This window comes from Onychomys torridus, chromosome 4 (assembly GCF_903995425.1).
Source record: "Onychomys torridus chromosome 4, mOncTor1.1, whole genome shotgun sequence".
Lineage (NCBI taxonomy): Eukaryota > Metazoa > Chordata > Mammalia > Rodentia > Cricetidae > Onychomys > Onychomys torridus.
This window is the reverse complement of record NC_050446.1, coordinates 61,463,524-61,484,155: the sequence shown is the minus strand read 5'-3', so window position 1 is coordinate 61,484,155 and position 20,632 is coordinate 61,463,524. Positions and strand designations below refer to the sequence as shown.

The 20,632-nt window shown below is 47.7% G+C and overlaps 1 protein-coding gene across 2 annotated transcripts in view; it reads left to right on the top strand.

Annotated features, from left to right (window-relative positions):
* P2rx3 (purinergic receptor P2X 3) overlaps positions 1-20,632 on the top strand; it is a 34,540-nt gene that overhangs the window by 3,712 nt on the left and 10,196 nt on the right. For both annotated transcript variants that reach the window (XM_036184636.1, XM_036184637.1), the window contains exons 2-8: positions 5,294-5,429; positions 5,794-5,865; positions 6,053-6,116; positions 6,670-6,763; positions 6,961-7,038; positions 7,717-7,858; positions 8,347-8,483. In XM_036184636.1, the coding sequence (XP_036040529.1) occupies positions 5,294-5,429; positions 5,794-5,865; positions 6,053-6,116; positions 6,670-6,763; positions 6,961-7,038; positions 7,717-7,858; positions 8,347-8,483 (723 nt within the window). The remainder of the gene's footprint in view (positions 1-5,293; positions 5,430-5,793; positions 5,866-6,052; positions 6,117-6,669; positions 6,764-6,960; positions 7,039-7,716; positions 7,859-8,346; positions 8,484-20,632) is intronic.

The window sequence follows — 20,632 nt, the reverse complement described above, 5'->3', positions numbered from 1 at the left end:
CCTAATCACCTGGTCTCTAGCCTCAGCCACCTGCTGTGGTTGACACCACTTCATCCAGATTCTTTCACCCACCCTATGTGTGCCAGAGGCTGGGGATGCCATGCTTTGGACTCCCAGGTGGCACCCAAGGCTCCTTGCCAGCACACTAGGTGGCATGCTGGGAGGACCAGTTGGAATCCCTCATCCTCTGGGCACAAAGGGGAGTGACACCATGGTTTGCCCACTTTCTCCCTACACTACAGCCTCTCGGGATGAAGGGACTGCATGGTGTGACATCCCTGCTTTGACCTGGCCTTGACACAGGCCTGTGAGTCTCAGTCCCCAAGATCTAGGAAATGGGTGTAAGAGTACCTCCTGTTGGGGAGTTCTGGGTCAAGAGATGACACATGCTGAGTACCTCTCCCGAGATGGTGACTCAGTAGTATTAAGTTAAATGTGGTAACAATTATTGTTCCTGGACTGCCTGCTGTGTCTCCCCTCTTTCCCTCTGCCCAGCTCACACCTTCCTAAAAAGACCCCTCTCCTCTGACACACACAACTACACACATTCACACCTCCTCCCTGGCCTCCTCCTCCCTGACTCCCTGGGGTAGCCAGGAGGGTGCTGGGATGCTGCTTGGGCCTCTTTCCTGCACATCCCACCTGCCAAGGAGCTGCCACCTCCTTCCGCTCTATAAATAATAAACCAGAAAATGCAAGGGAAAAAAAAAAGAAGTCTGAGCAGCAGAGTAAATGCCAAGAATCAGAGGCTCAGGCCTGCTGCATCTCCTAAGCCCTGGCCTCTAGAGACAGCCTCAGCCCCCCTGTTCTGGAAATGAAGCAACCCTTCACCTCCCATTGCTAGCTACCCTGATGATGTTCTCAGCCCCATGGGGACCACTGAAATTCTTCCATTTGTTAACTCAGAATTCTAATGTGGTCTCCTCTCCCTACTGGGCATATAAGGAGTCTTAAAGGAAGAGGAGGAGAAGGAAAAGACTGGTTAATTGTTTCTCCATCCCAAGCCCCTTCCTCCTAAGACCTTCCTGAGTTAAGGGATGCTTTTCTGTCAGTGAAGCAGGGGTCTGACCTTCAGATACAGCTACAGACTCTACAGTGGTGTGGCTGGGAGTGGTCCAGAGCAGACTGCCATTTGGAACCCACTTCCCAGCTATGTGACTTCGGGCAAGTCAGCTTCTGTATCTGTTTCCCCAATTGTGACACAATGTTCATGATACAGCTGTCTCACAACGACTTTATGGACTGGGTCAGCATAGTGTCTGGGTCTTGGTATATGAGACAACACTCTGAATGCTCTTTGCATCTACAAATGTGCCCTGTCCTTAAGGACAGGGTACTGGCCTCAAAGAACCATTTCCTTAGCTCAACATCAAGAAGCACATCAGTCCTGTGACAAGGCACCCTGGAGTTCCAGAAGTCTGTTTGCACTGTGGCTTACTCTGTGGTGAGTGTTCAGCAACAGCCACCATCTTAGCTGAATTAGAGTCAGGCCCCCAGACCTCATTCCCCATCATTCCAGAGGGCATAAGGCCATGAGCTAATGGTGCTCTTTCAGATAACTTCCTTGGATTCTGTAACAAGATGCTGCCTTCATCTCTGTTAGAACATAACATGGTGAATGAGACCTTAATGAAATTCCTCCCCTTCAGAAGGAAAACTATTGCAAGCGTGGTAAAGCAAACAGCATTGCAGATTTCTATAAAGGCGTGGTGCTCAGAAGAGCATTTTACAAACATGTGGATAATGCTTAATGGTGCATTAATCAACTTGCCGGCTGCTACAAGGCAGCGGCAATAAAGCAGGTAACAGGTTCAGAGCCATTTGACAGAGCTGTGACTGCACCCTCTTTCTCTCCTGCGAGAAAGCATTCAGAATCCAAGTGGATGATGCTACAAAAAGAAGCAGACAAATATAAGAAATAGTTATGCTAATTAGTTTAATAGACTCATTCTATAATGTATACATGCACCAAAACATTCACATTATGCCCCATAGATACAATGATAGCTTGCCAATTAAAAGTTAAAACAGAGTGGCTAAGAAGATGGCTGAATGGGTAAAGTGCTTGCCTTGCAAGCACAAGGACTTGGATTCAGTCCCCAGAACTTGTTGAAAAGGCCCTAGCACTGTTGTCCATGCTTCTAATACCAGTGCTGGAGAAACAGAGACAGGCAGATCTCTGGGGTTTGTTGGCCAGTCAATCTAGCTTAGTTGGTGAGTGCCAGGTAAAAGTGAGAGGCCTTGTCTCAGGTAGATAGATGACGGATGGATGGACGGACGGACGGACGGACGGACGGATGGATGGATAGATGAGAGACCCTGTCATTCATAGATAGATAGATAGATAGATAGATAGATAGATAGATAGATAGATAGATGAGAGACCCTGTCACAGATAGATGATAGATAGATAGATAATAGACAGACCAGATAGATAGATGAGAGACCCTGTGACAGATAGATAGATAATAGATAATAGATAGATAAGAGACCCTGTCACAGACAGACAGACAGACAGACAGACAGACAGACAGACAGATAGATAGATAGATAGATAGATAGACAGATAGATGAGAGACCTTGTCACAGATAGATGGATGGATAGATAAGATGGATGGATGGATAGATAGATGAACAGACAGATGAGAGACCCTATCACAGATAGATAAATAGGATAGATAGATAGATAGATAGATAGATAGATAGATAGATAGATAGATAGATAGATAGATAGATAGATAGGAAAGAAGGAAACCCGGTCACAGATAGATAGATGGAGAGAGAGAGAGAGAGAGAGAGAGAGAGAGAGAGAGAGAGAGATGATAAACCAGTAAGAGAGCCTTTATGTAAAGCTACCTTCCACCAAGCCTGAAAATCTGAGTTCAATCCCCAAGTCCCACAGAATAAAAGAAGAGAACTGGCTTCCACAAGTTGCCCTCTGACCTCCCCATGTATACCATGGCATACACATACCACTCCCCCAAAAGTAATTAAAAAGTAGATAGCTTCTGAGGAATTACACACACACACACACACACACACACAGAGAGAGAGAGAGAGAGAGAGAGAGAGAGAGAGAGAGAGAGAGATTTAATACTTAAAAGTTATGGGGATGGTACTGAACCACTCACTGAACAAAGAGGCCTCACAAAGATCAGCCTGTGCTTGCTGTAAGCAAGACTGAGTCTGCCCTACAAGTGACTCTACTTCCCTTAGTGGCCTGAAAGCTACTTCCTTCTGATCTTCTAAAGGTATAAGGACCTCAAAGGTCATACAGTCCAACCTCCACCCCTAAAAAGATCTCCTCAGCATACACAAAACATGGAAAAGCAAGCTCCCCAGTCTTCGCAGCCACGTGGTGTCCATCACCTCCTGAAGCAGCAGTTCATGGCCAACTCAATGACAGGAGTCCCTGGCCTGGACGCTCGCTGCCTCCTTTCAAATGCCTCGTGCCTGCCCGACCCAAGCACTGCCTCTGCAGCTGCCCTGCCAGGGGTGCCCACAGCAAGGTATTCTCTGAGCTAGACCGTCCCAAACTCCTGTCGTCTTCCTGTACCATTACCATTTCCCAACCTTCGATAGAGGCAGAAAAGGATGTTAACCCAGCCTTTCCAAAGGCTGTTCTAGTCTGCCAACTGTCACAGGTTCTCTCTCCCAAACTGGCTTCTGTGGTCAAGTAAGGTGAGTGTGAGCTTGGGAGTGTATCTCAGTGGTGGAGTGCCTGCCTAGCCACTGTGAGGCCCTAAGTTCCACCCTCAGTACTGCAATACAGTAGCCATAGTAGTGGTAATAATAATGATTATGATAGCGATAAGTAAAATTAAATAATCTGTTAACAAAATTGAACAGACTCCTATTTTGTTGTATGGAGTGTGCATATTTTCCCATACCTATCTGATAGGTTTTTCTCACCTACAGAATAAAGACAGTAATTGCATTGACCTTCCAGTGTGCCACCAGGCCCAAATGTCAGGCTGGGACAGGTATAGAGACCGAATGTCTTAAACCCTGAGGTGTGTGGTGACGTTTTTCACGTGGGGAGGCAGGCCTTCACAGATGGGCATAGTCGGCAGTCTGAGGCCCTCCCTGCTGCCAGCAAGGCTTGGAAGGGTCTGAAAAGCAGGTGGGAATGGAAGAAAGGGGTTCTTGCCTCATCCACTTGGTCACATGACTTCAAACTATGAGGAGACAGGTAATGACCACTAGGTGGAAGCACAATGCAAGGAATAAGATTAGCACCCCATTTCCCCAACAGCATTCATCTCCCAGGCAGAGACAGCCACTGTCCGTACCCACCTTCCTCCTAATTTCCCAGCTGACCCTTGGCCGGATGAAGACTTCCAAGTAGCCTGCTCCAAGGACTTTTCCTCAGTTTCTTAAATGTCTGCCGTGTTCTGGCACACAGGGCACAACTATGCATAAAGCTTGGGATGCACAGGGCCTGCAGCCTGGGACCTTCTGTCTCTTCTCTCTCTAGAAGAGGGGGGGGGACCTTATTATCCGTGATAGTTAGTTTTGGCCATGCATATGGCCCACAGGGGGGTGGAAATTCCCTCTTAGGAGTTAAGAATAACTCGAGGTTTTTTAATGTGTAAATGTGTAGGCTGGGACTGTAGCTCAATATTGATAGAGCACTTTCCTAGTGTTCTAGAGTTCCTGGTGCAATCTTTTTTAAAAAAACAATGCCAGGCATGGCAGTGTGCACTGGTAACCCAGTGCTGGTAGGTGTAGATAAGTGGACAGAGGGCTCACTGGCCAGCCACTGAGTACCAGATTCCGTGAGACCTTGTTTCAAAAAAGATAAGGTAGACAGTGATAGAGGTGATGTTGGAATGTCTATCTCAGTACCAACTTCTGATGCCAGGCATGGTGGTGCACGCCTTTAATTTCTAGCACTGGGGAGGCAGAGACAGGTGCATCTCTGTGAGTTCAAGGCCAGCTTGGTCTACAAAATGAGTTGCAGTCCAGCCAGGGCTACACAGAAAGACTCTGTTTCAAAAAGAAAAAAACATCAACTTCTGGCCTCCAAATACGTACACACATCTATACACCCCATGGCAATGCTGGAACAGTAAGACTTTCCATAGGAAGGCCATTAGAAAAAGAGATGCTCCCTGGGGGTGGTTATGAAGACTCATTGCACTAACCAAGGACTCATCCTGGCTCCTCCCCCCAACACCTGTGCCTACCAAGCACCCCCCAATGACTCTAATGTTGGCAGGAAGGAGAACTTTCTCAGCCCCCATCTCGTGAGCCTGCAGACTCTTTCTCTATCCCTGCTCTCCTGCTGCAGGTGGGTTTTCCTGCATGAGAAGGCCTACCAAGTGCGGGACACCGCCATTGAGTCTTCAGTAGTAACGAAGGTGAAAGGCTTCGGACGCTATGCCAACAGAGTCATGGACGTGTCCGACTATGTGACCCCACCCCAGGTACGTTGCCCTACCCTAGGGACATGTGCATGCCCACTGCTGGGGAGGGTGGGGACAGAGGGGCAGGCATCCTGAACCAGCAGCTCCAGTAGTGTTGGAGGAACAAGAACCTGCCCTCCAAAGTGCAGAATTGGACATGAAGAAGCTGGACTTCCCCACCTCCACATCCTGTCACGCTCGTGCTCCCATGGAGAATAATGCAGAACGAGAGCAAGAGGGGCCACGAGGTGGTTAGAAGAAGTTGGTTTGAATGCCAGCTGTGCCCCTTGTTAGCCCTGCCACCTTGGCCAGAGCACAGGCAGACTGGGGCTTCCTGCCCTGCAGATTGGGATGGGGCTCTTCTCATCTCCCCTTTCCTCCCAAGGGCACCTCTGTCTTTGTCATCATCACCAAGGTGATCGTTACTGAAAATCAAACGCAAGGATTCTGTCCCGAGGTGAGTGGAACAGGTCAAGGCAGCACGTGGGCAGGAGGGGGCAGGTGGTGTGAATAGAGGCCCACGTCTAGCCTTGGAGCTGTGACTGGACCTGCCACCCACCAGAAGCCACTGCTAGGGGAACTTGTGGGTTGACCAGGGCCAGGGGATGGGTCCTTCATACACCTGTGACCCTGTCCCCCCACAGAATGAGGAGAAGTACCGCTGTGTGTCCGACAGCCAGTGTGGGCCGGAGAGGTTCCCGGGTGGGGGTGAGTGCAGCCCTTTCCTCCACCCCGTCCTCCCCAAACCCCCAGGTCTTCGTGGGACTCTAAAGGGCAGTGAATTCTCCATGGGGATAGCCCGTTTCAGGAAAGGGGTCCAGCCTACTCTCCAGAATTCTGCCAGTGTTTCAAGAGGTTTGCTGGGTGCCAGAAGCAGGCAGGGCTGTGGAGGTGCATGGCTCCTGCCCCAAGCGTTCAGTCTAGGTATTGCTGTGGTAGGGAGGCGTAGCAAGTGGTATTAAGGAAACACAAAGGAGAGCCCCGGGGAGGCAACAGGATGGTTCTAAGTGGCGGCTCCAAAGCCCTCCTGGAGGGAACCTGAAGATGAGGAAGATCTGGTCAGATGGCGGGAGCTTCACGAAGGGCTTTCTAGGCAGGAGGGATAGCTCAGACGAAGAGGCAAGGAAGAAGAGTTCTGGGTTGTTCAGGACACACACAGCAGATTGGCTTGCCTTGCTCACCTGCCAAGGGCCCTGGTGAGGAGGGGGATGGGAGTGACAAGGGGCAGGATGCCACCTGGTCATGCAGCTCCACCCTCCAGGGATCCTCACTGGCCGCTGTGTGAACTACAGCTCTGTTCTCCGGACCTGTGAGATCCAGGGCTGGTGCCCCACCGAAGTGGACACCGTGGAGATGTAAGGCTCTGAGCATCCCCAAGCCTATGAAGGGTTTTGTGCGTCCCCAACTAATGTTCATTCTGGGAGTAGAAATGTTATCTCAGGGTGCCATCTCCCTTGCCCTGCCTCTGCCTCTCACCCTCGCTCCCATAGGCCCTTGGTTCATAAGATGTGTCCCCTCTTGTGGAGAGCTCAGTTGCCATTCTCACCCACAGGCCTATCATGATGGAAGCTGAGAACTTCACTATTTTCATCAAGAACAGCATCCGTTTCCCTCTCTTCAACTTCGAGAAGTGAGTCCTAATTCCTCCCTCCTTCAGGCTGCCATAGAGGTCCCCCACTGTCTCCACATCTCCCCATCTCCCTGGAGCTCCTATCCCAAATGTCATGTAGCCAGTGTCTCTGCCAGTGTCCCGGCCTTAGAACTCTGAACCCACATAGGAGTTCTGCTTGGAGCCAGGAAAAGACAACCTAACCTGGCTGTGGACACCGAGGCCTCCTGCAGTTGGAGTCTGAAGTGTCCGTCACTTTATTGCTTCCCACCTACAGCCCTCAAGTGGAGGTGGTTGTTTTTGGTTTGGTTTGGTTTGGTTTTTATCTTAGTTTGCCTTCTCTACATTAACTCATACATTCAACAACTACCTAGTGGTCATCAGCCATGTGCAAAGCACCCTGCCAGGTACTATGGAGATACACAGAGCGATTAGGAGAGACTCTGCTCACCAGGAGCCCAGCCTGGTAGTTTGGAGACACTGGCTGGACGGTCATCGCCCTGTCATTCAGTAGAACATGATGAGGATTACAAAACCATGCAGGGGAAGAGGGTGTGTAGATGGGGAGTGGCTGAGAAATGGTGTAAGTAGAGGTCCCCACCTGGGTGTGGAGGGCCGGAAGCATCCAGAAGACAGGAGAAAACTTAGGCATAACTGTCTTTAATTCTGGGCCTCATCTCTCTCCTCTTTCCTTCCCAGGGGAAACCTCCTGCCCAACTTGACAGCCAAGGACATAAAGACATGCCGCTTCCACCCTGAAACAGCCCCATTTTGCCCCATCTTGAGGGTAGGGGACGTGGTTAAGTTCGCTGGGCAAGATTTTGCCAAGCTGGCCCACACGGTAAGACCTGTCTCTTCTCCATGACTCCCCTACCTACCTGGAAAGCTCAGAGTTCAGGGACAGCCATTGGGATGCTGGGCAGGAGCCACAGCAAGACAGTGCCACCTGGTGGAAACATCCCAGACATGCAGCTCCCTGAATCCATTCCAATCCTGAATCCCATCCATCTCTTCCCCCAGAGGTCTCGCCTCTACTTCCTCAAGCCTCAGTTTCCCGTTCCTATCATCCCATTTCACCTCAGAAGAGGCCGTTGGTCTCTTAGAAGAGCCACAACACAGGAAAGTGGTCTGCAGCAGCATACTCTCTCCTGTGTGGTATCTCAGGGGCGTGGAGGCTCCAGGCTCTTCCCCAAGGACAGCCCCTCCCTACCAGTGACTTTTCTTTCCTCCTTGCCACCTCCCGTGTGGAGAAGGGAAAGAAATCACTCATCACAAATCCTCAGCCCTGACTGAGCACAGGGGAGAGCTCATATCTGTCCCTTTCTTCAGGGTGGAGTTCTGGGCATTAAGATCGGCTGGGTGTGCGATCTGGACAAGGCCTGGGACCAGTGTATACCCAAATATTCCTTCACTCGGCTGGATGGAGTTTCTGAGAAAAGCAGCGTCTCCCCTGGCTACAACTTCAGGTAAACAACCTCGCTATCTGAGCAGGGGCAGAGGCCACAGGCAACTCCAGAGACATTCATCTCAAGCGGAAATGCACATTTGAAAGGGTTTCAGTTCAAGCTTGGGGAGGACTTACTGACAGTTACCTATCCCTGACTGGTGAATTGTGCTGTGAGGTATGGATTCCTGTCATTAAAAGGGGTCCAGGGGTTGGGAATTTAGCTCAGTGGTAGAGCGCTTGCCTAGCAAGTGCAAGGCCCTGGTTTCGGTCCTCAGCTCCAGAAAGAAAAGAAGGGGGGGGGGGGCGACCACCTTGGATCTGCTGAGGACAGTAGTTACACCAGATGGCCAAGGTCTCCTGAAGTACTCGATTCGGTAATTCCTTGCCTGTTTTTAGCTCTGTTCCTGAAGCTATAATGTGCCTTGTTCATGTCCAACTAACCCCTGTGCCTGAATTTTCTAAGACTCTTATTCCCACAAAGTAAGCACAATATCTGGTATTGTTTCTTTTTCCAAAATGGTAAATTGACATTTCTTTCTAAAACCAGGAAATCCCATGATTCACAGTCAGCAACTATAATGATCACTAGTTTTTCATGCTTTTCTGGGAAAAAAAAATGGTTTTTAAATATCATCGCATTGATATTCCAAATAGCTTTGAGGCTTAAAGGATTTTTACTTTGGGGAGTTTTTCCACTCGGCAAAAGGGAAAGAGAGGAGGCAAAGGATGATGATCTGGGGCCTGGAACAAGTCCTTAACCCCTTCCTTGTCATGGACCTGTCTGTGAAAAGCTGGTAGCATTGGTAGTATGCTTATTCACCCGAGGGGCCCGCTGGCCAGTGCATGGAGTGCTTTGGCTTTCTGTCTCTCTCTGTCTCTCTGTCTTCTCTCTGTCTCTGTCTCTGTCTCTCTCTCTCTCTCTCTCTCTGTCTCTGTCTCTGTCTCTCTCTCTCTCTCTCTCTCTCTCTCTCTCTCTCTCGTGTGTGTGTGTGTGTGTATGCACATATGTACTTACAGAGGTCAGAGAACAAACTTCGTTTATTCTTTGTCTTGTTTGAGGCAGGATTCTGCATGTCAGGATAGCTGGCCTGTGCACTTGTGGTGATTTTCCTGACTTGGCTTCCAGGATTATTGATCCCTGTGCCACTGCATCTGGCTTTTACATGTGTTCTGGGGATCTGAACTCAGGTCTCAGGCCTACACACTTTTTTTTGCCAAATGAGCTATCTCCCCAGACCTTCCCTTAATTTCTGAAAATTCCAAAACTCCCAGAAGGACGCTGATTAAGTACATAATGTTATATGCTAAAAAAAAAAAAAAAAAAAGCTAAGAAAACTAAATAGGCAATGATGGCGGCAAAATGCATAGAAGAATATATTTGTTTCATATTCAAAGAATTGTTGCTCAAGCTTCCCTTGTTGTAGTAGTCTCCAGTGTAATGCCACATGATGTATGTATTAGTTATTCTCTTTGCTCCTGTGAAAACATTCCAGAAGAAAGCAATTTGAAGCAGGAAGGTTTGTTTTGGGACAGTTTGAGGGTACAGTCCATCATGATGGGGAGTCATGGCAACATGAGCATTAGATGGCTAGTCACATGGCATCCTTGGTCAAAAAACAGAGAGAGATGCTCCACCCACTTTCTGCTCGGTTGAGACTCCAGCCTGTGGGATTGTGCCACCACCTTCGGGGTGGGTCTTCCCACCTAAATTAAACACTCCCTCACACAGGGCTAGAAGTTTGTCTCCTAGGAAAATCTAAGTTCTGCCAAGTTTATAATCAAGATTAACTATCACAAGGGTTCATTTTATCAGCTTGACAACCAAGCATATCATTTTTAAATCAAAGCATTCCATCCCTGATCCCTAAAATTTCATGTTCATTTTGTAATGCAAAATACATTTAGTTCATCTCTAAAAGTCTCCAGTATCTCAACAGTTCCAAAAATTCAGAAGCGTAAATACATTCTCCTGTGAGATTTGGGAAATCTCTTATCTGTGAGCGCCTATAAAAGTTGAGCCTACAAGTCATATATTTCTTGTATACAATATCATGAAGAAAACATTCTCATTCCAAAAAACGAAGACTGGGAAGAAAGCAAGCAAGACTCAACCAAGGTCTGATCGACTGGATCACAGCAGGGCAAACACCAAATCCTGTAGTTTCATGTCTGGCTCCTGGGGCTCTTGATGGCATTATGTGGGCTTCAGCTCCCTTGGGTAGCTGCAGTCCTCTGGTTCTGGTGCCTACTGTACACAGACTCTCTCTTGGGCCAGCTCTCTTTCATGCCTACAGTTCTTCTTGGAAAACATTCCATTACTAGCATCTCCAGTATCCTGGGGTCTCCACTGCAAGTCAGGCTTCACCTTCCCGGCTTCATGCCATGGCCTCTTAATACCTGCTCACAGGGAGTCTGACCTCACCCAGCTACATACTGCCTGGCTTTAGTGCTCGCTTCTGGGACTCCTTCATTCTTGTATCCTCCGTGCCTGCAAAGCAGTGCCACGTGGAAAATGCTGCCAGATCAAGATGTACCATAACCCCCTCAGCAACAGTTTTCGCAACCTTTGAGGCCAACCCTGGGAAAACACTTTTTCTTTTTCTTTTTTTTAAGATTTATTTATTTATTATTATTATGTATACAGTATACATGACTGCAGGCCAGAAGAGGGCACCAGATCTCATTACAGACGGCTGTGAGCCACCATGTGGTTGCTGGGAATTGAACTCAGGACCTCTGGAAGAGCAGTCAGTGCTCTTAACCTCTGAGCCATCACTGGGGGCAAAGAATACCTGTCCTCTGGTTCTGGTGCTAGCATCCTTAGTGTAGGCTTTCTCTTTTTCAAATGAATTTGCATTGGCACAAGTGGGAGCTTCTGTGAGTGAGGTCCCACCCTGGGGGTACCTGTCCTGTTGTCCTAGAGTGCCAGTGTCCCTTGAATGACATTGAGTTCTTCAACAACGCCAGCTGCTTTCTCTGCGTCCACTTTAAACTTGCTCACACTCCTTTCTCATCGCACTGCAGGCGTCATGTATTCTGCTGTCCTCACTGCTCTTTTCCGCTGTCGGCCTGCCACAAAGTGGCCCGTCACTCTCTTCTTGTGTCATTCTAGGGATTCTCTAGCCTGGAGCCCAAACTCCAGCCAACTAGTTCCAAAGGCCTACAAACCCATGGGATTGTGTTTATCACAGCAGTAACCCTGCTCCTGGTACCAATTTTTTTTTTGCATTCATTACTTTTCTGACTTCTGTGATGCAGTACTCAACACAAGCAATGGAGGAAGGGAAGATTTGCTTTGGCTCATGGTTTGAGGGCATAATCCTTAATGACAAGAAGATGTGGCAGCAGGAGTGTAAGGGGACAGGTCACGCTGCGTCCTCAGCCCGGAAGCAGAGAGGTGAATGCTGGTTCCACTTCCTTTCTCCTTTGTAGTTGGTGGGTACTCCAGCCTATGGAATGGTACTGTCTCCCTTCAGACGGCCTTCACTCCTCAGTGAAGTGTCTTTGGAAGCGTCCTTAAAGGCATACCCATAAGTCGGTGTCCTGAGTGTTCAAGTCAAATCAAGCTGACATTCAAGATTAACTATAATAATCCACTTTCTTTCTTACCTTACTTTGCAGCTTTAAAAAATAATGGCCCATCCCATTAAGCTTTACATCTGATAGTTTAATATATATATGTGTGTGTATGTTCTCTGGAAAGAAGAATTTTTAAAAATTGAAATTGCTTTCATAATCAACTCCAGAGTTTAAAAAACCATAGGAAACAACACATATTTTAAAGTAGGTTAAAAATACTGTTTGGCTCACTGGAAGAAATTGGCATATTTATTCAGTCAGTTCATCACACTTAGATCAATACAAAGGATATTTGTATGGTAGCTTAAAAATAGTAATATATTTTAATAAAATTCTCAATCTAAAATACAAGTTTTCATACTAGGACTCCCCTTGGGCCTTTAGAAAGTCCTCAGTCCTCCAAATGACTCATTTGACAGACATGCTTGTGCAAACCCTGTCTGCTATGAAGCCCCCAACTACTGGGGTCATGGAATTTAGAGTAGTACCTTTCATTTGAGGAAGAACTTCTTTGGAGTTCTCTGTCTCCTGTTGATTATGCAGTGACTGTGCCCTATGTAAGCGCAGGAGGACTGGAGATACACTTAGTTCAAAATAAGCTTTGGTTGAGAGTACCAATGTAGCTCTGTTAACAGAGTGTGTGCCTAACATGCAAGAAGCCTGGGCCCCAGCCCCAGCTCAAGAAACCACGCAAAACCTAAAACCAGGAATGGTGGCACTTGCTTGTAACCTCAGCACTCAGGAGGTAGAGGCAGGAGGGTCAGTTCATGGTCATCCTTGACTACATGGGGAGTTCAAGGTCAGTCTGGGCCATCTGAGCTCCTGTCTCAAAATAAATAAATTAGCTTAGATTGTTTATTTGAACGAGACCGGAAAGAGGACCTCCAAGGACTCTTCCAGTGTCGTGTTCAGGATCTGGGGGAGCCCCATGAGAGGTATCGGCTCCTTGAGGAGCTGAATAACTTACTCTTGTAGCAGAGCCAGAAGTACAAGGCAGGCAAAACTGTGCTGTTGAACCCTGGGTAAAGTTCTCAGAGAGCCCAAAGAAATCTGCCATCGGGAGACAGATGACATCCGTGCCAAGCAGGGTACTGCCTAACTAATATCACATCCCTCCACCTGGTCCCCATCCCCCTGTCATACAGCAGTAGATAGACTGACACTCCAGTCCAAACTGATCCTGGCGGGGGGGGGGGGGGGGGGGAGGACAAAATCAGCTTTCCGAATGCTCAGATAAGAGAAGAGGGCACACACTGTGGTTTCTATGACACGGTGATTTCATGCTGTTGTTTAAATCTCACAGAGTGGGGCTGGAGAAATAGCTTAGAGGTTAAGAGCACTGACTGCTCTTCCAGAGGTCCTGAGTTCAATTCCCAGCAACCACATGGTGGCTCACAACCATCTGTAATAAGGTCTGGTGCCCTCTTCTGGTCATACTGCTGTATACATAATTAAAAAAAAAAAACCTCACAAAGCTACTTAGCAGTAGGACTGACCCTCATTACCCCATATGTGCATAACATTCTGCGTTTTGTCTATTCCGCACCCATTCTAGAAGGTCGATGCTCCAATCCTTCCACTGTCTGGACGAGAAAGGGCAGGCTCATTGAGTTCAACCCACTACTGCCACACATCTAGTACATGTGGGTCCTGGGTGTGGATAAACATTCCTGAGTGATATCTACCACAACCAGGGAAGCTAGGACATTCACACTTGTTAATTTTCAGTAACGCATGCATAGGTGGTTGATACTTTCCACCCTGCTGAAAAACAAAGAACCTGAGTTCCCGGGGTATGAAAATACTAGCAGATGCCAGCAGCACAATCCACAGCCTGGCCTCTTGCCTCCCAAAGAAGTTCATGTGTCTCTCCCTCCAACAGAAGCCAGATTTCTCGCCACTCTTTTGTTGCCATTGGCTCTGGAGAGAGTGGAATTATTCAGACAAGATTGGCCTTGTTTTAAGCTGCACATCTGATACCCAGGGGCAGCTAGAGACCTGCACTTCCATCACTAATTACTTCTGCGGCTCATTTCTATGCCTCCACCTCCCCGCTTTCTGCAGCTCTTTGCCTGCAGAATCATTGATTTTGATATTGTCTAGGTGTTAAAGATCCCGTGGGCACATCTAGACAAAGCTGTCCCTTTCCAGAGAGGAAACAGGAGCTCTGAGGGGGAAGTGATTTGTCTAAGATCATGAGAGCATATTAGTGTAGCCTTAGAGGTCACTCTGTCCAAGCTCCTGGCATCTGTTTTCCTAAGACACAACCCCAAACAAAAGGCTACTTCATAAGGTGGCCTCTTTGTCATGAGTCAGGTCCAGTTACTGGAAAGGTAGCCTCAGGATGCATCTCTCTTCAGTTCTTAACTAATGGACTTGGTTCTCTCCTTTAAGTTAATTTTTGTCTGATCCCTAAAGGCTTTTGTTCTTTCTCCACCTGCAGCTTGGTTGAGAGAATATTTTGTCTATTCTGTATAGTTAGATATTCTAAAGCCCTCTTAACTTACTGAGTTTTTGTTTGTTTGTTTGTTTTTGTTTTGTTTTGTTTATTTGTTTGTTTTTGGTTTGGTTTGGGTTGGGTTGGGTTTTTTGAAGTTTTTTTTTTTCCAAGCATATTGAGAGTACAGTTGCTAGGGTTGTCTGGATTTGTGGTGGACAAAGCGTAGCCATATCTAAAAATAAGAGCTAGCGGCTCAACAGTATACAGATAAAAGATGACCCCCCCTCACTCCCCCAGAGGCAGGAGATGGCATCCTGTAGCTTAGACAAAGGACTGGGGTGGGATCTTGCAGCCCAGGTATACCCTCCGTTCACCTCAGTTCACTCAGTTCAGTACAGGATTTTAAACTGGGCTAATTGTTGTATGTGAGTTTGTGAGCATGTTTTAGGCCAAGTGAGAGCAAGTCTGGGGCGGGGGGGGGGGGGAATTGATGATTCAAGGACAGATTTATAACACCCTATCTATCAGGGGCTCAGCAGGAACCAAATGACAGACTCAATTTCGTAATTGAATCGCATAATTGGAGGAGCGCTTAGTAAAGGGGCTGCTTTGAAAGTGTGGGCAGGTGCAGGGCCATCACAGGGCCTGTGGAAAGGGGCTGGAGCCACAGATGCATGGGCATGTGAGGGAAGCCCACCGGCAGCCGGAACAGGCAAAGCAGCCCACTAAGGCAGGGAGAAGCGTGGACCAGAGTGCGCATGTGAGATCCAGTCCATGTCCCTCTGCTGCCTTGCGGAGGTCTCCAAACCCGTTATGTCCACAATGGAAACATGAACCGTTGTCCAGTGGAAGGGCATGTACTCGCAGACACACGCAATTTTTCAGGAGGTTTGTTTTTTGTTCTTAGAGGCTATTTTATCTACAAATGTAAGTTTCTTAAAAGATGCTTTTTTAGTCTAGGGATGTAGCACAGTGGTAGGGTGCTTTCCTAGCATGTGCAAGGCCCTGGGTTCAGTCCCTAGCATGCTTCCAAAAGATATCTGTCTACAAATATAAGACTGACTCACACAGTAGTGACATAGGCTCCTTCTCTCTCATACAGTCCTGCTCCCTCACAGGAGTTAGCATCCTAGATGGCGGGGTGGGGTGGGGTGTTTTCAGCCAGTTATACATTTATACATACGCAACCTAAAATTCCATGTCTTTGAAGAACTCAAAAACTCACCCCTGGTCCTCATCTGGAGAGATGGCTTAGTGGTTAAGAGAACTTGCTATCCTTCCAAAGGACCTGGGTTCGATTCCCATCAACCATGTGGCAGCTCACAACTATCGGTAACTCCAGTTCCAAGGGATCTGGTACCCTCACACAGACATACATGCAGGCAAAACCCCAATGCGTGTGTGCGTGCGTGTGCATGTGCATGCGCGCGTGCATGTGCGTGTGTGTATGAAATCTTTTATTTTATAAAAAGCCCTTAGTGTTGAATCTGTGAGGCCCTTTCACACCTATACCTGAGCTTTGACCTCATTCACAAACCACCACACCTTTCCACTGAGAAAGGTTTTGAAACTTGCCAGAAATGACCTGACTTCATCAAGGCTCAGAGCCTGAGACCTGGTTTGTATTCGTTTCTTCTAGCATACTTTCAGCCGTTATGTGACTCGCATAAGAGATATACCCAGTGCGGACTGTTGTGGGGAGGGGAGAACAGAAGCACTTTTAGTGACATCTGATTTCTCAGTTCCCCTCTGAGAGTTCCTAAGACAACATTGCTACTAAAAGGCAACACGGATTTCCTCTCTTGGTGTCTGGGACCAAAAACAAAAAACAATAACAACAAAAAACCACTGTTCATCTGCTAGCTTTTCCTCGTGTGTTAGTGTGCTAGGTGTTTCCAGCAGGCTTTCCGTGCTGGAATGCACCCACAGCAGCTTTCGTGAAGCTCAGGGTTTGGCCTGGTTCCTCTTCCATATCACAGCATGCAGATCACCAAGCTCTTAAGCCAACTGACAGACAGAACTGAAGTGGGCCCTGGCTTTCATCGTTCTCTCTGCAATCTGGATTTCCCCTCCTCTTCTCGAACGCCACAGAGTGTGTGTTTTAAAGGCATCCACTTTCACAGAAAACCGTAACTGGGAAGGCCTCTTCCATGAGGTGTGCTTACATGTCCCCATGGTCCTTCTTCTCCCTCACCTTTCTGTGATGTTAGTGGGGGGGAGGACCATTGGTCCAGGTGTGTATAGTCCATCCTGCAGCACAGAAACCAATGTTATTAATAGAAAATAGGACCTCAAAGGCGTTATCTCTTCACCTCTGAGAAACTCTGGGCCTCTGGGGTCTCATTACCTGGACAAGGCCACATACCTTATCTAGAGCCAAAGGAGGCATTCAAAGGCTGTCAGCCTGGTCCCACAGCCTACACTTGCAGCTACAAGTAAGCTAGTAAGACCAGTAAGGTTGTTCCCCACCCCCTGCTTCCCTGTGTGGCCCAGGCTGGGCTGCAGCTCATTATGCAAGCCAGGCTAGCTTCTAACTCACACTAACCCTCCTACTCTCCTGATGCTGGGATGACAGGTGTGTACCACCACAGCCAGCTAGGGATATGTTTTTAAAAACCAACAGCAGACAACTTTTTAAATGGCTGCTTTTGCAGTTGATCAGGTCCATAGACTAAATAAATAAACCTGGCTCAGGGCCTGTCTCTCGGGGGAGGAGTCCCAGCAGGCTCTGAGGATGTGGCCCCCATCCCAGATGCAAAGAGGCTGCCAGGCGATATTTTCCTATCGGTACAGAATCAACTGTAAAAGTGTGTTTCAGCTGGCAAAATTACTTCCCAGCAGGCAAAGCTTTGCTGAGAACAGCACCTCCTTCTCAGAGAAACCCAAATCCCAGGCCCGAATTTTCCTTCCCAAGTCAGCCCGGATCCTGCATGTTTGCTGCTGTTTTTCCTGCTGGTTTAACAGTTTGGGTCCTGGTTTAGGAAGGAGTTTCCACTAGTCTATAGGAGGACAAATCATTTCTAAACAGATATGAGTGCTTCCAAGGGATTTGTACACCAGGATAAAAAGCCCTTCTCCATTCAGCAAACATTATTGAATGTCGTCAGCTCAGCATGGGGAAGCCCTTGCAAAGGTTGGCACTACTTAAAGCTAAATTTGGCTACATGCTTCTTTGCACAAGAGCATTCAGGCAGGCCCCAAGAGAGGAAACTCGTGTGGATAATGAGGGAATGGCTTTGAAGGTCTCTTTCAGCTTCTGGTTCTGTCACATGCTGAGCTTCATGGCTGATGGAGAGTGGAATGAGGCCAGTTCCTGTGATCAAGAGAACGATGAACCTAAACCCCAAGAGCAAAACTGTTTATACATAAAAATGCAGGCAGCCCTCCTTAACTGTGGGTTCCACATCTGTGGACGCTACCAGACATAGATGAAAGATATTTGAGGAAGCGATTATACCTGCCCCCAAAGAAAAGCAGGTTTTGTTTCCTTCTTATACCCTAAACAATACAGCATGGCCACTATTTGCACAGAATATACCCTTCATCAGGCATTATAAGTTACCTAGGGAGGATCTAACACATGCAGGGCAATGTACATAGTTTATAGACAAACACTGTGCCATTTTATATAAGGTCTACGAGGCTCCTAGAATCAACCTTCTGGGACTACTGAAGAATGACTAAGTATAATAATTAAGATGAAGCTGGGAATGGAACTCAGTTGTAGACTGTTTGCTTAGTATACAAAAACCCTGATGCCCAACACAGAATAAAAACAGACGTGGTGGTGCACACCTGGAATCATTTGGGAGGTGGAGGCAGGAGGATCCTAAGTTCAAGGTCATTCTCAGCTGCATATTGAGTTAGAGGCCAGGCTGGCCTACAGAAGATAAGCAAAAAGAACAGTCCTTTGCCTTTAAACCTAGCACTTGGGATACAGGGGCATGCAGAGCCCTAAAGGGCTAGAAGTCATCTTGCTCTACATAATGAGCTCTAGGCCAACCAGGGCAGGTTAGACTACATAGTAAGACCCTGTCTCAATAACAGTTGTCGTCATCATCATCATCATCATCATCGTCATCAAACAAGGGTGAAGTAGTTCAAGCCCAGGATATGGATTCAAATCAGGGCCACTTGGTGTGATTGAGAGCAAGTCTCATCCCCTCAGTGGGCCTGTTTCCTTTTCTGTAAAACGGACTACAAAGCCTTTTGAAACTGTGGCCGTCTAGATTAACACACATAGATGTCTAGGATTGGGGGCCAGGGAAGGGCTTTGGAAGCTGGGGCTGCTGAAGTGTGCACTGTTATTTATAGCCCTGTCACACTGGGATGGAGCTTCAACCCTGCCCCACAGAAGCACATCTGACAAATGATTTATTACAGCAATTGACGTTTGTACTTACTCATCCTTTATCTGTTCCTGCTAATGGCACAAGGGAACACGTGTGAAGCATCGCGGTACTGTCAGGCCTCAGAATGGCTCAATTTGGTTCAGTGTTGGGGATGGTCTGTCTGGTCACAGAACAGGTGTCTCTGTGAAGGTCTCACTAAGGAAGTACATTGAGCCAGGGCTTGGAAAGAAATGTACACCCAAGGAACCAACACTGGAGCCAAAGCAGGTGTGGAGGAACACAGAGGGCCATTGACACCCTAGATTGTAGTCATCATGGGAGGACTAGGTGCCCAGATTTAAACCAGAAGCAGCGATCCACAAACAGAAAGAGCCACTAGCAAAACCAACACAGGGCTGGGAAGCAGTAGGCAGAAGAAATACCCACCTTTCCCTCCTGCTGTCCTCTGGTGGCCAGCCAGTACCTCTCATCAGCCACACCTCCAGAAACCAGAGGGCAAGCGGCAGACCCCAAAGAGCAGTGACTCACTCTAGTCAGCAGTCCTCAACCTTCCTAATGCTGTGACCCTTTAATATAGTTCCCCACGTTGTAGTGACCCCCCCCCAGCCATAAAATTATTATATTGCTACTTCATAACTAATTTCGCTGTTGTTATGAATCATAATGTAAATTTCTGGTATGTGACTTCTGTGAAAGGATCATTTGTCCCCACTCCCCCATACCTCACCCTACCCCCATCCCTGCCCCAAAGGAGTTGAAACCCTCAGGTTGAGAACCACTGCTCTAGAGGCAAGAGATGAGCACCACACAGCAGCTTCCTGCTTGTGTCTGGCATCAGTAGCCTTTCTATGTTGGCCTGGTAGTGATGCCTTTCATCCCTAACAACTCCAGCTCTGTTTCTCTCTTCTTCTTCCCCTTCTCAGCTCAGCGCTGGCAGCTGTCTCTCGAGATCACAGGTCACAGGCAGGGGGGTGCTTTCCTCCACAACTGAGGTGCTGTTGGAAGCACCTAGTTAACAAGTTCCCTGCCTCCTCTGAAGCCGCCATCAACTCCTTCTTGGCTTCTGCCTTAGGGAAGTAGTAGACTCTGGATTTGAGCAGCCTGAGTTCAGATCCCAACCATGTTCCTTACCTGACAGTTTTTGTGCTTTTCTGTAGCTTGTAAAATCAAAGATAGAGAGTTTGGGTGGCGTGGTATACACCCTGAAATCTCAACACTCAAGAGACAGAGGCAGGAAGAATGCCGCGACCATCCTAGTCTACAGAGTTCCAGGCAGACTCCGTCTCAAAAAACTGAACGAACCAAAACAAACAAACAAAAAAAGTCAAGGAAGTGAAAATAAACAGGACACACACACACACACACACACACACACACACACACACAACCTATTGAATCAATTTTGTGTTGCTCATACATACATGTGTTTAGGGATAACCACTTAGGATTGAACAACAAACACATCAGGGAACTGATTCCTGGAGAAAACTGATTCATCCTCTGCCGTTGACTCCCTGTAACACTTCATCTGGAGGTGAGGCCTTGGAAAATGTTCCCCATTGACATTGGCATGTCAGCAGGTTGTTTAGACAACTATATTGTGATTTTGTGCATACAGCTTCCCTGTCTAGAAAATAGTATCTGACAGCCGGAGTCTTCTGGCTCTTACAGTCTTTCCGCCCCCCCCCCACCTCTTCTCTGAGCCTTAGGTGTATGTAAGGGTTATGTTGTGACAGTTGGGGATAGGCACCCCACAGTTAGTTGTTCTCTATATTTTGACTACTTGTGGCTTTCTGT